This window comes from Corythoichthys intestinalis, chromosome 18 (genome assembly GCF_030265065.1).
Source record: "Corythoichthys intestinalis isolate RoL2023-P3 chromosome 18, ASM3026506v1, whole genome shotgun sequence".
In the NCBI taxonomy this organism is placed as follows: Eukaryota; Metazoa; Chordata; class Actinopteri; order Syngnathiformes; family Syngnathidae; genus Corythoichthys; species Corythoichthys intestinalis.
This window is the reverse complement of record NC_080412.1, coordinates 38546442-38560486: the sequence shown is the minus strand read 5'-3', so window position 1 is coordinate 38560486 and position 14045 is coordinate 38546442. Positions and strand designations below refer to the sequence as shown.

The 14045-nt window shown below is 40.9% G+C and overlaps 1 protein-coding gene across 3 annotated transcripts in view; it reads left to right on the top strand.

Moving 5' to 3' along the window:
• Window positions 1–1958: 1958 nt before the first annotated feature.
• LOC130906948 (V-set and immunoglobulin domain-containing protein 10-like 2) overlaps window positions 1959–14045 on the top strand; it is a 17949-nt gene continuing 5862 nt past the window's right edge. For all 3 annotated transcript variants that reach the window (XR_009061380.1, XM_057821703.1, XM_057821705.1), the window contains exons 1-8: window positions 1959–2122; window positions 4911–5258; window positions 5458–5733; window positions 5923–6198; window positions 7006–7275; window positions 7602–7859; window positions 11643–11933; window positions 12001–12351. Coding sequence is in view for 2 of the 3 variants with exons in the window: in XM_057821703.1 (XP_057677686.1) it covers window positions 2074–2122; window positions 4911–5258; window positions 5458–5733; window positions 5923–6198; window positions 7006–7275; window positions 7602–7859; window positions 11643–11933; window positions 12001–12351 (2119 nt within the window). In the remaining variant the exon portion in view is untranslated. The remainder of the gene's footprint in view (window positions 2123–4910; window positions 5259–5457; window positions 5734–5922; window positions 6199–7005; window positions 7276–7601; window positions 7860–11642; window positions 11934–12000; window positions 12352–14045) is intronic.

Here is a 14045-nt window from a genome sequence, read left to right as displayed (position 1 = left end):
TTTTTATTTTACACCCTCATCACTCCACAACGCTATGTTATGTTAAAGCCTGTATGTAAGACACGTTAGCCACGCATCGACAGTGGTTATAATTAATAGAAACCTCGCCCTCCGCAGGGCTAACGTTACGTGAGCTAGTGAATAACGTTAATCTTATCTCTTAGCGCTCTTTATTAGCGCTTAGTGCTCTACTGCTTTAAAATGGCGGCTGTTTACTAATGCAGCCCAGACGCGGCCGAGTCGGTCAATGCGCATCTAGTTCAACATACATGTGATCTCTATGAGACGCATCAGACGCTACCTGCTATCAACTAGCATCGTGCGGTCATGTATTTAGCAACGTCGGCGTCGTGTGTAGCGGCTGTCTGCTGCAGTAAGTTTTGTTGTTGCTGTTTTTTTTCTCCGTCCTCTACGCACGTAACATCAGCGCGTTGTCCCGCATTAAAAGTAGTCCGAGCAAAACGTGATGCTTACAGCTGTCAAAATAAACAAATACTCGAGGTGAATAAAATTACTCGTATCAGTTTTTAAACTCGAGTTACTCGAGTATTCGTTTCAGCTCTAGTGTAATTCAATGGAAGATTCATCTGAAAAATCCACCTTTGCCACTTTTCCAGCAGACATCCTTTTGACAGGCTGTGGGCCTTGGCAAATGCCACACAGTTTTTAAATTGTATGCACCCTGAGAGATCTGCAGGGTGGAAGGCAACATAAATAGTCTGAAATATCAACGAATCTTAGATGCCTCTTAATTCCTAACCTCAAAAGGGACAAATTCTGCAGCAGCATGGTGCTCCATCGCATACTTCAATCTCTACCTCAAAGTTCCTCAAGCCAAAGAAGATCAAGATCCTCCAGTACTGGCCAGCCCAGTCACCCGACTTGAACAGGATGAAAGAGGAAGCATGGAAGACGAAACCCAAGAATGTTGATGAACTCTGGGAGGCATGCAAGACTGCTTTCTTTGATATTCCTGATGACTTCATCAATAAATTGTATGAATCCTTGCCAATCCACATGGATGCAGTCCTTCAAGCCCATGGAAGTCATACAAAATATTAAATTTGGATCTCACAGCACCACTACTTAATTCGCTTATGTTATGCAAAATTTTTGTTTAAAGTGGTTAGGGTTAGGGTTAACAAAAATACTATTTTTTTGTTCAATTTTCACACTACTTTCTGTAGGCGACAAAACTTTTGCCAAAATTTGACCTTTATGTCTTCATTAAATGATAAATCTTCTTTCAGTGAAACAAATATATTTTTGTACATTCAACATCCTTTGGGAGGGTCTTAGCTTTCATATGAGCCATTTCTGAAACCAATTGAATAATTCAAAGTCAGGTTATTAGCAATTATTTCTACAAAATGGACAAGCGACAAGATTTTTGGCAGGGACTGTAGAGCAGCTTCCGACATCAAAAATCGTCCCTAATCCAAATCTCATCATTTATGCTTATTCTGCTCTGTGGTGCCCACACGACCTCTGAAATTAAATTTTTCAAAACTTATTTGTACTATTCCCAAAGAAGATTAAAGGCGGGGTAAAGTGATCTCATTCAGCAGATTATTTCTTTATTGTTTCATTCAGCTCCTCGCATCAATTGTGCATCCCCTGTCCTGTAACAAAGAGAGCAAAAGAAAATCAAACATAAAAATCTCCTTTAATCCCCTCTGTGGGAATTTTTGCAGCAGATTGGGGCAAAGACAGAAACCACTTTTGAGCTTTGTGTGGAGGAATGTCCTTCTTTGCTATTAGTGTCATGTGCACTTTGCGCAGGTGTATGTGGGCCCGCCTTGTATAATGGATGAGCAAAAGGTATCACTTGTGTTATTCTAACCCCACTGGAGAACGAAAGAAGTAGGGAGAGAAAGGAAAAAGACATCAATAATTGAGCGCAAATCAGTTGACTTCATCCCTGCCTACTCTCGGGCTACTCAAAGTCGCGACTGGATTCTTCTGGAAACTTCAGGACGATGAAGAGGAACTCATTTTGGCTGGGTTTTAGCTAATTATTAAGTTTTTGTTTTATGGAAAACGTGTTGCTGGACCGAAGATCAGGATGATACCATGCTGGTCCAACTGCTAGGGCTGATTTTTCTGCTAAACTCTGCAAATTGTAAGTAAATTATTCTTAGTATGTATTCACTTTATGCATTCCATTCAACTGGATTTGAAATGGATCAGGACTGCAGCTATCGATTATTTTAGTAGTCGATTAATCTATCAACTAGTTATGGAATGGAATTTTATTGTCATCATCATCGGTATCATTGACAATCATTGACAATTACAAAATGTGATATGATTTGCCCGAAGGAACCGAAGAAGACAAAGGCGGACGGGATGAAGCATATGCTTATCAGTTTCCCGTCCCCCATACAACCAAAGACGCACATTCAGGCATGGAACATACATCAAAACTGTACAATAACACAATCAACAATCTGGGTTTAGTAACTTAGCGTCCAGTCAAGCAGCTCGATTAATTTTAGGGCGTAGAAGGTTATGGCTCTGTCATGTCCCTGACATTTTTGCATCTGTTTGCTGTGGAACATTTTGTTGTGGCTATGTGTGTGGCAAAAGTGATTATGTGTTATCACAGCTGGTGTGAGCAGCGACTAAAATGCTTTTCTTGTCTCTTAAAAGGATACATTGCTAAGGTGTACATGGTGATCACTGTAACAGTTTCATCAGACATGAATGTATGAGGAAAATCAAACAACATGTTTGAGTTAGTTCGAATAATCGGATTAGGAACTTTTAATGAATTTTCGAATAAATTTTAGGAGATGTAAAACAAAGGGTTGCTAAAATTGCAATTTCAAAAGAGCATTCAATTTGAATACAAAATGAAATTCTCAAGTGTTTCTTCAAAATATGCAGAATTGCACATTCATTAAAAAATAAATTAAAATACCTGAGCTTAGCCTCAAACGGTATTTCAAAAAAAAAAAAAAAAAAAAAAAAAAAAAAAGGAGTATCTAACTACAGCAAAAGAACAATTAGCTAGCTTTGCTAGCTTAAATGCTATAAAACGCTTTTTTTAAACAATGCTGTAAACAAATCGTTCAGACACATATTCGCACAAAAAAATGGTTAAATATACCTATAAACTAAATTACAAATGCATAAAAAACATATTAGCTTAAACAAAAACCTATCGTATGTTGGTCTTAACAGGGAACAGCTGGAATCAGCCATGTTAAATGAGTAGAGAGTCCCTGGTCCGATCACGTCATTTTCAAAGTATTGGAATCGGCAAAAAAATATCGGCCATGCCTTATTTTTAATATCTATACATATATATATATATATATATATTTTTTATTAAATCGTTTTCTAATTGTATTTAACGTTACAGACATAATATGTTACACTCATCCAGAATCTTTAGTTTAGGCTTAAGGTAGGGTTATTAAATTTATCCCGATAACTGCGGCAATTAATTTTTTAAAAAATGTATCACGTTAAAATATTTAACGCAATTAATTCATGCGCTGCACGACCCACTCACGCATTGTTGCACTCAATCTGTAATTACGCCATTTTTCCTATATAGAGAGATAAAAGGCACATAAAACGAGTAGAGTGAATTTTGGCAGCCTTTGGAGCCTTTTTTTTTAATTGGCTAAAGCCTTACAATCCCTCACCCTATGATTAGAAATATCATGGGAAGCAATGTGGGGAAGCAAGGTGGCAACTGATCTTTTTCTTAACACCTTATGTTATTTCCCAACGCAGAGAAGATATATCAATTGGTAGCACTACGCACAGTCATGGTTCCACTTCCCATCATGCATTTGGGCATGGCCACAGTATCGTTTACTGAAAGCTCAACAAATACACTAGATGGCAATATTTAGTCACAATATACAAAGTCACAAGTCTTTCTATCCGTGGATCCCTCTCACAGAAAAAATGTTAATAATGTAAATGCCATTTTGATGATTTATTGTCATAATAAATAAATACAGTACTTATGAACTGTATGTTGAATGTATATATTCGTCCGAGTTTTTCTTAATGCATTCCCAAAATGTATATGATTGGGAAAAATTATCGGGAATGATTGGAATTGAATCGGGAGCAAAAAAAAGCAATCGGATCGGGAAGTATCGGGATCGGCAGATACTCAAACTAAAACGATCGGGATCAGATCGGGTGCAAAAAAACATGATCGGAACAACCCTACAGTGAGCTGAGCTCGGAAATGACGATGTCAGACGTCTGTGTGGTTTGCTGACGTCATTCAGCTGCTCACGACATTAACACTTGCAGAATGAAACTAAAATAAAATGAAATTAAATCAGTCTCATCTTCAATAAGAGCAAGTCTAATTAGCAATTAAAAGTCGCTGCAGATACAGCAATAAGAAACGATTAGCAGGTATCAGCGTCTGCACATCATCAAAAAGAATCACATAAACTTGCCTCAAGTATTCGACCACAATTCAAAACGCACAATAAACAGTACAAAATGGGTATATACAGCAGTTGCCTCTAGATACTTCACAAGCAACCAATGTGCGCACCCCTCTGTCACTTGGCTACTCGGTGCGTGCGACTGCGTCTGTACATGCCCGCACTTCCTGCTCTAAGCTGGCAGTGCCAAATTTTAAAAATGCCTCCCAAAACAAAAGTTAATTATTAAAAAAGACAAAAAAAACCACAAGACTCTGGCATCATAAAGTCGAAATCACGTAAGTCAGGTCCGTCGTAACCCGGAGACTACCTGTATAGCAACAAATTGAAAAATTATCTATTTTAAGGGAGCTGATTAATAGAGTCTGAAATTTGCCATGCAATTAATCTTGTAAATGAACACCTGCACGATAAGCAACATCTGTCTTAGTTTCTTGCGTGCACACACACAATGGCATGAATTTGTGTTGTCTCTTACCCCAGCGCAGCCCAGCAATAGCGAAGTGGTGTACCATGACACCGCGATGTATGGCGTGGTGGGCAAAGCCGTAATCCTGGAGTGTGGGTCCGCCTTACCTGACATATACATATGGGGCTTCACCAAACCTGGCACTGAAAAAATCAAGGCGATAGTGTACGACCTGGGCGAAGGTCCCAAGATCCAGAAGCTGGCCCAGACGCTCGGGCAGTTGACGGTTATCTCCAAAAGTGCTGATATAAGCATCGACAAGCTTCCTGTGGCGGCTCAGGGCCTCTACACCTGCCAGGCTTTCTACGACTTAGAGAACACACCTGTAGTTCACTATTACTATGTGCATCTCACAGTACGAGGTAAGGTCTACAGTCCTTGTGCAGTAAAATAAAATGTCCCACATTATCCAGCTCCATGAGTGCCAAAGAATTAGTCATGTTTCTCTGTCTTATGTATGTCTGGTAGTTGTAAATTGCATCAAGAATTGCTAGATATATTTGGGCCAATTAAAGATTTCTTAATGCGCCATTGGGACAAATCGCCCTCTGCTCTCTATAGTACCAGTGACGAAGCCTTACCTCCTGGTGAGCGATGTGTCTCCAGTGGAAGGATCAACAATATGGCTTAGATGTAATCTGGACAACGGGACAGGCCCCATCCAGTATATGTGGCAGCATGAAAATCATCACGGAAACGTATCGGCGTTCGCGCAGGGCAACAGCAGTGTCATCAACGTGACCGAGGTGAACCGTAACCACACAGGCTGGTTCCGCTGTCTGGCCAGCAACGCAGTGAACAGTGAGCGCTCTGATCGAATATGGCTGGATATTATCTGTGAGTAAAGGTTACTTTGTGAAACTTATTTAGATGCGAAAGGATTTTACACTAGATGATCATTTTAAATAGTCAAAAACTGATCATGTGGAATCTCGTTTTCTAATCTACCAAGGCAGAAATGATCTTATTACATATCTCGTAGATGAGAAACTCCACTAACTGATGAAAAAAAAACACTTTCCTCAGTTGGTCCGGACATTCCCAGTATCGACGTGACGCCATACACGGCAACCGAGCGAGGTTACTCAGCTCTGGAACGAGAGACCGTCTCTCTGCAGTGTCAAGCTCAGTCCAACCCACCCAGTCAGTACGTGTGGTTCTACAACAACTCGCAGGTGTACAGCGGGCCTCGATACACCATCACCAAGGTTCGCCGCATGCACACGGGCGACTACGCCTGCCTGGCACAGAACACCTACCTAAACACTCGTTCCAAGAAAACCATCAGCTTAACCGTCTACTGTGAGTTCGAACTTTGTGCCGCCGTAAAGACTTGAGACTTCTGTTTGATGGCGACCTGTCGTCTTGTCTTGGTACGGTCAATGATAGCGTAAAGAACAGAAGCAAAGCGGTCATTTACAGACCAAGACAAATCTCCAATCGTACCTCTTCTGATTTCTCTCTTCATGGGTCCTATTTCATCTGTTATCCACTATAATTAAATTCAGGAAGTTTTCCAAATCAAACACACATCACACTTCCACTATAACAAATACACACAGATGGGTGTGGAGGCTCTCCTGACCGGTTGTTCCGTTTGGGCTGTCGGGAAATTTGACTGGATTCTCTGGCAGGTACTTGCTGTCATGTCACATTCATGACAAGCAGTAATGGCAAATGATAATGGTCGCCTGCAAGACCAGCATTTGCCATTCTAACTGATACAGTGCTCCCTCGGTATCTCGTGTTTATCTAATACAGCTTCATTGCAGAACTATTTTCACCGAAAGCCCTGCAAAATTGCGGAGATCTGTGTTTTACACATGTACAGATCAATCATGGTAACACTGTACTTACGGCAATGCCCTTGCTCACAGGAAAGAACCACTGTCGCACATGAGAACACTCAAACAGCCGTCAGCATATAATGTAACATTTACTTGAACAAATACAGTGTGCTTAATTTTTGTGTGTTTCTAATGTGTTTGACAAGAGTGGTTTAGAAACGTATCTTCAGCGATGAACGGGGGTTCACTGTATACAAAACATGGTCAGTGATGGCTCTCTGCATTCTCTACTGCTTTGTTACACTGCCTCTTCTCCCCACAGATCCACCAGATGGTTCCCCTTCTTGCTCCTTGGAGCCGGCAGCTAATCACACCTCCCTGAGACTACGCTGCTCCTGGCCTGGCGGTTTCCCATCCGCCACTGTTCAATGGGCCGGACACTTGAAACGTGCAAGAAGAGATGAGGCCGACAGTAGGCACAACAGCGATATTTTGTTGCCGTCCGGATCTTTCTCTGGCAACAGCAGCTTGTTTACATGCAAAGGCTCTCACCTAGCACTCAAAAATCCACTGGAGTGCAGCACACGTGCATGTGAGTGGACTTTGTGAAGAATGTTTTGTCGGAAAATTTACGACCTCTGACTTGATTTGAGTTTAAGGCAGTTTTAGAATTTGGAACTTGTTTTGTGAAAACTCATGACCCTGCTAAGAAGTCCAGTATATGCTAGCGTCTGTGCTAGCAAGACCAGTATTAAAATCAAGCAAGGTTCTGCTGATTTGTTGTGTTTTGGTACTGATCTTGCTGGTGCAGAAACCAGGATTTGCTGGATTTCTTCGCAGAGGAAAGACTCGATTTGGTATTCATGAGACACAACCTGACAAACCAGTAGTTTTTTTTAACCTTTTCTTCTGCACTAGATCTACCCCCTTCAGAACCGGTGTGTTTAGCCTACGTGACCGTCAACAAGATGTATCTGATGTTGTCTTGCTCCTGGGACGGAGGGACACCGAATGCTTTGGTGTGGTGGGAAGGCCCCGGCGACCTTGGCACAACGAGAGAAGAGAACTCGAACATCCTGATCATTCGCTATGGCACGGCCCGCAGTGGAAGACCTTACGTCTGCCATGCAAAACACCCACTTGTGGTCCAAACACAGACCTGCAGGCTAACATTAGGTCAGCGCTCAGAAACTAGCATTAGCACAAGTGAAACGTAAACCAACTCAGAATAGCCTAAAACAATTAAAAATTGATTAACATAATTTTCGAACTACAAGACGCACCTGACTATAAGACACCACCCACCAAATCTGGCACGAAAACGCATTTGCTCATAGATAAGCCGCAATGGACTATAAGCCGCAGCTGTCCTCATTGTATTATGTGATATTTACACAAAAAGATATCAACCGTTAACACTTTATTTGACAGCGGCATCAAACGACTGTTATAAGACCTAATGAACCACCACGAAGTGAGTGACAGTGTTGTTTTTGACCAAATGAACCACCATGAAGCTTTTAACCACTTGGCTGCAAAGCTTCATGGTGGTTCATTTGGTCTTATGACAGTCGTTTGATAAAGTGTTACCAAATACCATAACTAGCAATTAATGAAACAACTGGAACAGTAACTGAAGAAATAATTAGCACAGAACATGAATTTTGATTGTTATTTACATCTGTAGCACAACAATGCATGCTAGGTGGCATTTTAGACAACAACAGTGTTGACAGCAGGGTGCAGCAGAGGTTGACTGTCTCCTTCAAAGGAGCAGTGATGACCAAATGAAGCTTCGAACCACTTGGCTGCAAAGCTTCATTGCTTCAATAAGCTTCTTTGGCGCCATAACACTGTCATTAAACAATCATAATTATAACATGACACTGTCATGAGCATTTGTGAATGCTTATAACATATGTAATTTAGTGTTATCTAGCAAATTATCTCACTTTTGAATGGATGTAAAAGATCCAAGCTGGACATAAATATAGTGAGTGACATAATTTGCCGGATGACACTTGATGACTAAGCATTCAGCAATGGCCATGAGTGTCATGTCATAATTATGACTGTCTTATGACAATCTCATGACACCGCTGTTAAATAAAGTGTTACCGATTAACCCAAATAAATCAACAAGTAAGCCACACTGGACTATGAAGGAAAAAAGGAGCGGCTTATAGTCCGAAAATTACGGTAAGTAAAAAAAAAAAATATTCATTTAGTGAAACCTAAAGTTTATTACGTGCCAACCGTTATTCAACGTTAGGTGTAATGTTAGCTCCTGCCAAATAGTGTTATTTTTTGCAGCTCATTTAATTTTAGTTTTAGTCTTTTGGACGATGAGACTTATTAGTCTTAGTCATATTTTAGTCATGTCGAAATGTGTTCGTCTTCATCTGGTTTTTGTTGACAAAAACAAGACTAATTTCGTCTAGTTTTAGTCGACGTTTGCTAAAAACTCGCTGATAGTACCCACTCAGTGAGAAAACAGTACATTATTTTCAATGAAGTATTAGGCCCTACCCACCGACATCACAAAATCACGTGCTCGCTGTATGGTTCCGCCCACTTGTCCGTCATTTTGTGTCTGTATTATCAATGGTCTCAATTGATCGAGCAATTTATAATGCATTTCATGGAAGACCCGGTGCTTTCGGATGCCGTAAACTCACTTGATGCGTTGCATAACAGGCGTTATGTGGAAAAGCTTCAGTTTATCCATTCGCCAGATCCATATTTGATGCCTAAATCGATGTTTTTCGACCCGCTGTCTCCGCCGTATTTGCCTGACATCTGCTAGCTACCCTGAACTGTACAACTATCTTGTCCACACAAAATCAGCCTATTCTCACGAAAGTTTGAAAAACTTTAAGAGCTTGGAGGCTTATAAATACTTCATTGCTGGTTGGGTGAAACAGGTCGTCCACGAAAATTCGGCAGGAATCTAACTTGTGCTTGGAAAGGTGAGTTACGAAATTTTCAATTCAAAATCTTTTGTTATTGCTAACATCCACTGTCAAGTCTAATGTATTTCATGTCGTTTGTCAATGGAGTTAGGGCTTTTAATGTTTATATGGTTTAGCGATAGCACTCTCACTACATACATACGTGTATGTTGTCGGCGATTAGCCTAGCAATGATCTTAATTGTGGTTGTCAGCCCAAAACCCTCTAAATATATATTAAATGCAGCTTACCAGATATAAAATGACTACTACATAATCTGTGGTAATCGTTTGGAGCCCAGTTTTCTCGTCGAATTGCAGCAGCCCATCTCTCTCTTCTCTCCGGGTCTCTCGGAATCCGGTAGAACTTCAAGTCTCTCCGTCTTCTCCGTCTATCTTCTCTGTTATTGCAACCGACCGCCACACACGCCTTCACCATTTTGATTATTAATGTTAACGAGCAGAAAAACACGTCGTAAATAGGAGGAATGTACGTAGCCGTAACAGGAAAACATGATGTGTTGACGGACAATTGGGCGGCACCAGTCAGGAGGAAGGAGTTGTGACGTCACGTGGGTAGGGTCTATACCCACCTGGACGCCACAAACTGTATGTGAAATAAGTTGTCTGAGAGTTTAAGAGGACGCTCACTGTTAGCATTAGCTTAATGCTAACGCAAATGCTACGCTAACGCTACGAGTTACATTGAGGGTGTGACAGTGTTGTTTTTGGCAGCCCTTTTAATTTTTGTCTTATTCATTTAGACGATAACAGTGATTAGTCTTAGACATATTTTTGTCGTCTCAAAATGTATTGAGTTTTTGTTTACGTTTACTCAAAATGTTTTCGTCTGTAATATTAAAAAAATCCACTCAAAAATAAAAGGTTTCCAACTATTCCGAATGAGCAGCGACAAACAAGCACATATTGGAGCATTTACAAGAACTACAAATCTATCACATGATAAAACACACTCAGCAGGAAATCAGTACATTATTTTCAATTAATTATACCCACCTGAACGCCACGAACAGTATGTTAAAAAAAGTTGAGTTTAAGAGGACGCTCGCCATTAGCATTAGCTTAATTGCTAAAACGAACGCAAATGCTACGAGTTACGTCTTTTGTGTGATGGTCACTCAGCAGACCTTTAAAGGCTAAAGCAACAATGCATATTCTCTCTGGCCAAGACAAGAAAACAAATCTTACCGTGTGTGCCAAAGGACACTGCACTGGTGGGAGAGGGGGTGTAGCTAGCTTGCTATGATGCAGGCTAGCTAGCCTGCACGTGACGGAAACTATTGCGCATTTTCGTCTCGTTCTCGTCTCATCAGACGAAAACTGGCATTAGGCTCGTTATGTTTTAGTCCTCCAAAACACATTCTTAGCTCGTTATCGTCTCATCATCCTCGTGAAAAAAGTATTCGTGGACAAAAATATTTTCGTTGTAGTCATCGTTGACGAAAACAACACTGGTGTGTGACGATCACAGACTTTTAAATGCTAAAGCAACAGTGCATATTCTCTCTGGCCAAGATAAGAAGACAAATCTTACCGTGTGTCTCAAAACAAAGAAAGGGCAGACTGGTAAAGACACTCGTTTGTGAGTTGGGGTACGCAGCACGTCACATTGACTCAACCAGACACTGCTACGATGCAGGCTAACTACACATAATACGTGGTGATCATGTGACGCTGGCATTTGTGTGCTTATGTTTTAGTCTCCCAAGAAATGTTTTAAGCCCGTTATCGTCTCGTCATCGTGATGAAAAAAATTGTTCGTCGAAGAAATATTTTAGTTATAGCCATCGTTGACGAAAACAATACTGCTGTCAAATAAGGTTAGCCTAGTTAGCGCATAAACTTCACACTAGGCACAGGCTTTTACTGTCATAATTTTGCATTTTATGGCACTTAGCTGAGAGAAATACATACAGTACATTCACATTTATAAATTATTTTTTATGTTTTGCTCATTATATGACTCCCCATATCCTCTCATTTTACAGAGGCCCCGGTGTTACTAACACAACGAAGGGTTGTATCCGTGTATGAAGGGGCCGATGTGCAACTCTCTTGCAACCTGAGAGCAAACTACCTTCCAACCAATCAAATAACCTGGTTCAATAATCACGGTTTGGATGTCAGGGACACCGCCAAGTACATGCTACTACGAACGTCAGCATGGGCTAACCTGACTGTGAGAAACACAGATGAAACTCAGGATAGTGGCGAGTACAGGTGCACCTCAAGCAACGCGGTTGGAGGAGCTGACCTTAACATCACGCTAGTAGTTATGAGTAAGATTTGCCTAAATTACATCTTGTAGTTGTCACAATATTTGTCACTAATTAGTCTACCTCTTAGAGCATCCCATGCCTCCCAATGCCACCCTGATCAGGGTAACCTACATTGGTCGCCAGCGGAACGAGGTGGAGTTAGAGTGGCAGATGGAGGATGACGCTCAACAAGGCTGGACCGGATTCATAGTGCAGCACCGAGCTGCAAACGGGAGGCCAGAGAAGAGAGCAAACAATGACTCGATGAGGGAAAGAGAGGAACGAATGAGTCCCTCAGTTTGGCAGCATAACATCATCCAGGATCCTGATGTCAGAATTCACACTGTGGGCAGACTGACACCCAGCACAAACTACCAGTTCCGGATTATGCCTTTTAACCACCGAACCTTCGGGCACCCCTCTGCTGCGAAGATGCCAGGTAGTTTAAGGAGCAAATACAAGAATGGCACTCAGTACTTTCAGCCAATCCAAACAATCTTAATTGTAGTATTGATAAACTTGGCCTGAAATGATAACGTGTCTCTTAAGCTAGGTTCATACCGCAGGTCTAAATGTACAAATGTGATTTTTTTCGTGTTTTTCCGAATGGAGTCAGGCATTAACTTGACAGTCTGAATGGGACAAGTCACATAGAAGTGGACCATTTCAAATCCGATCTGGGTCACTTTCGTATGAGGTTTAAATTCGATCTGGGCCTCATTTTTCCAGAATATGGCGGCGGTCTGAACTGTCAAGTCTCTGAAATCGGAATTCATTCAACAATTACGTCAGCAAAGAGCGAGAGCGGTAGGCAATACGGCAGCGATGTAGCCGTGCATTAGCGTTAGCGCCTAGCTTGAACTCAGTCATAAAAACATAAAATAAAATGAAGAAAAGGTTAAGCCTGATAATGCTCGGTTTTCTTTCTCCACACCAAATAAGCAATATTTCAGTATTGCTTACATGGCCGAGTCTGGGCAAACTGACGCACACACATAAGACATATGTCGTGCGTCATGCACTCACAGTGCGTGCATGCGTTTTATCAATCCATATAAACTTTGAATAGAAAACTAAACTGGGATTATTAATGTCTGTTATGTGTGTCCTCTTTATGGAAATCAAAATATGATCACTCTGGATGATCATGATCACCAGCCAGCATGTGTAGTCATTGTTTTGATGCTTCTGCGCATGCAGGTCAGTTTGCTCAGCTCGTGTCGGACTGCGAATAAATGCGCATGCGTGATACGGTGATGCGTGAAAGGACTCAATGGACAAAGGCAGTCTGGACGGGCACGCCAAAAAAACAGATATGACAAAAACGGAATTGTGCATTAAGACCTGCAGTATGAACCTAGCCTTAGAGTAAAAAAAATAAAAAAGTAACAAAAGCATAATGTTATATTTTTCAAGAGAGTAAATTGTAATCTTTACATGAACATAGAGGTCGACCGATATGGGATTTTCAAATGCTAATACAGATATTAAAAAAAAAAAAAAAATCAGCCGATGGCTGAGATCCAAAGCCGATATTTGAGGCCGATCCTTTTTTTTTTTTTTTTTTTTTTTTTTTTTTTAAAGCACGTAGGTTATGAAAGTCAGTTTAAAAAATGCTTCAACAGCTTGAATGACCTGAGATTTAAAGGATTAATTCAGTCTAGTGCTACGAAACCAATGAACGCGGCACTTCTTTTTATGATTATACACACTCAGCAAGAACAGTACATTATTTCCAAATAATTAAACCAACCAGGACGTTGCGACGAGATGTAAACAAGTTTAAGAGGATGCTCACCATGCTAAAGCTAATGCTAACACGAATGCTATGCTAACACTACGAGTTATATTTAGAGTGTAAGGATCACTCAGTAAACACCTTCAAAGGCTAAAGTAACATTGCATATTCTCATGCAAGGTATATATATTATATATATATATATATTACAATATTTACAAAACAGGCAAGCCTGAAGTTTCCTGTAGCAGCCTGCCTTCCAGAAGGGCCTGACTGCAGCCAGAGCCAAGCGACAGCCGCTACAAACCACACCGCATACAAAATACACCCCTCCAAACCACGCCCGCTGTAGGGTGGCACGAAGAATTCGTTTAATGTACTATGTGAAGTTCAAA